General features: G+C 55.2%; 1 protein-coding gene across 1 annotated transcript; it reads left to right on the forward strand.

Moving 5' to 3' along the window:
* The first annotated feature begins 257 nt into the window (after positions 1 to 257).
* Positions 258 to 1426, forward strand: LOC123430618 (RING-H2 finger protein ATL57-like). Its single transcript, XM_045114470.1, has one exon. It carries the CDS (start codon positions 469 to 471, stop codon positions 988 to 990), a length of 522 nt encoding a protein of 173 aa, XP_044970405.1. The 5' UTR covers positions 258 to 468; the 3' UTR covers positions 991 to 1426.
* The last annotated feature ends 701 nt before the right edge of the window (positions 1427 to 2127 follow it).

Below are 2127 nucleotides of genomic sequence, written 5' to 3' on the forward strand. Positions count from 1 at the left end.
CAGTTTCCCTTCACTAAATCTTTCAATGTGCACGTGCCCCGACGACACCCTCTAATCCTGCTCGCGTTTGGCGGGCGGAGAGAGAGAGGTGTCACAGTGACCCCCTACCACATTGATGGACACTGCGAGCCGTGAGGCCGTGACATGAGAGCCGGTCAGCCCGCGACGACGTTGCCCACACGAAATTCTCGAGCGCGCGACAGCCACGCCGCAACGGCACGCCTTTTCCCCCCGACCTTCTCCTGCACCCGGTCGACACACACGCGCACGACGCGAGCGCACCTCGCCAGGCACGATAAAACAAGACGCTTTTCCTCTTCGGTTCTCAGCCTAGATGCGCCGCTGGTGTGCCCACTCGCGTCTTGCCTTGTGAAGCCGAAACGCGCACGCGCGCACGGCGTCCACTCGCGTTTTGCTGCTGCCGCCTTTTGCGCTCCGGCGGCAGCGAAGTGCTCTCGCCTGCCGGCGATGACCTTCCCGCTGGTGTGCTACTGCAACGCGGTGCCCCGGCCCATCGCCGCCGTGTTCCAGTTCTTCCACGCCACCGCGCTGGCTTTCGTGCTCATACTCTGCCTCCTGGGCCTCTACGAGTTCCCCTACACCCCCGAGGAGCACGCGGTGCTCATCAACGGCCACCGCCGCCGCCCCAACCGGGACGGCACGCTTCCGGAGACGGTGAAGCAGCGGCTGCCCCCCGTCGAGCTGGTCGTGCACCTGGCGGAGCGGTCGCGATCGTCGACGTCGAAGAGGGCGGCGCCGGCGGGTCGCTACACCGACGGGGGCGACGCGAGTACGTGCAGGGTGTGCCTGGAGCGTCTGGAGCTGACGGACGAGGTGCGGCCGCTGGGCAACTGCGCCCACGCCTTCCACAGAGGCTGCATCGACCGGTGGATCGACGTCGGCGAGGTGACGTGCCCGCTGTGCCGGTCCAACCTGCTGCCTCGCCAGCGCGGGGGGCTGCTTGCCAATGCCAGGGCCCGGTTCAGCTAGTTCGTGGAGGGGCCGCTTTGTCATTTCAGGCGCCGATGGTACGTACACTGGATGGGTGCAGCAGGCCAACCGCGGGCTGTTCGCGATCAGGACGACTAACCACCCAGCAGTACCTGTGCTAATCAATGGGCACACAGGGAAATATTGGCCAGCTCCTGTTGAGAAAATATATGGAGCAGTACCGTCCGTGTTTAGGGAAGAGATCGAACCAGTGATCACAATAAAGAATGGGTGATTGAGAATTCGAGATGGGCTGGCAATGTGTCCTGCATCCGTCTGGTCGTGTGCACTGTTGTGTCTTCTCGAATTGTTGGGTACAAAGGTGCACCCGTGCTGACATGTTGTTATCGATGATTAATTTCTTTCTCGTTGAATCGATGTGTAACTAATCATCGTTACCTTCCCACAAGAAAAGAGACAATCGTCATTATTATTATAGATATGTCTCGGTTCCATCTAGATGTGACATAATATGATATATAAGCATCATCTCGAGAACAACTAACAAGTCCACCCCCTCATCCTTGTTTGTTCATTTGTTTTCCTTTTTCTACACCCAACATAAACCAAAGAAGAAATTCGATTGTGAGCAATCTTTTTTGTTTGATTTGAAATATTTCAATATTTTTAAGCGTTGTTTTATAAATAAGATGAAATCTTCTAAATCACTAACCTTCCTAGGGATGGAGCTTCCACAACCGATTGCGCAATCGATTTTGGACATGTTATTTTGGTTTTGACCAGGTTAAGACAATGGTGAGCCAGATGGCCGGTGGGCCTTTTGGCCAACCATGAAAGTTGTGGTCCTCTCTGCTCACGATGACACGTGAGCTGAATATTGTACATTTTGTGAGAAAAAAGACTCGGTATCACGACTATTTGGAGGCGTTTGCAGAAGGGGGGGGGTGATCTGCGCCGGCGCGCCGGTCCAGATTTTCGGCCGGCCGCGCGCGGACCGCAGGATCCATCAACCCCGCGTCGTCTGGATCCGCATGCAATATTTTCCTTCCTATGCAGCAATTCTTTTCACGGTTGCAACAAAATACAAAATTTGTAGCAAAAAAATAATAATCTACGTGATCGTAGGAAAGAAACGAAGCTGATGGTACGTGGTAGCAAAAGTCAAACGCCGGTTGT

The sequence above is a fragment of the Hordeum vulgare genome, chromosome 2H, assembly GCF_904849725.1.
Source record: "Hordeum vulgare subsp. vulgare chromosome 2H, MorexV3_pseudomolecules_assembly, whole genome shotgun sequence".
NCBI lineage: Eukaryota > Viridiplantae > Streptophyta > Magnoliopsida > Poales > Poaceae > Hordeum > Hordeum vulgare.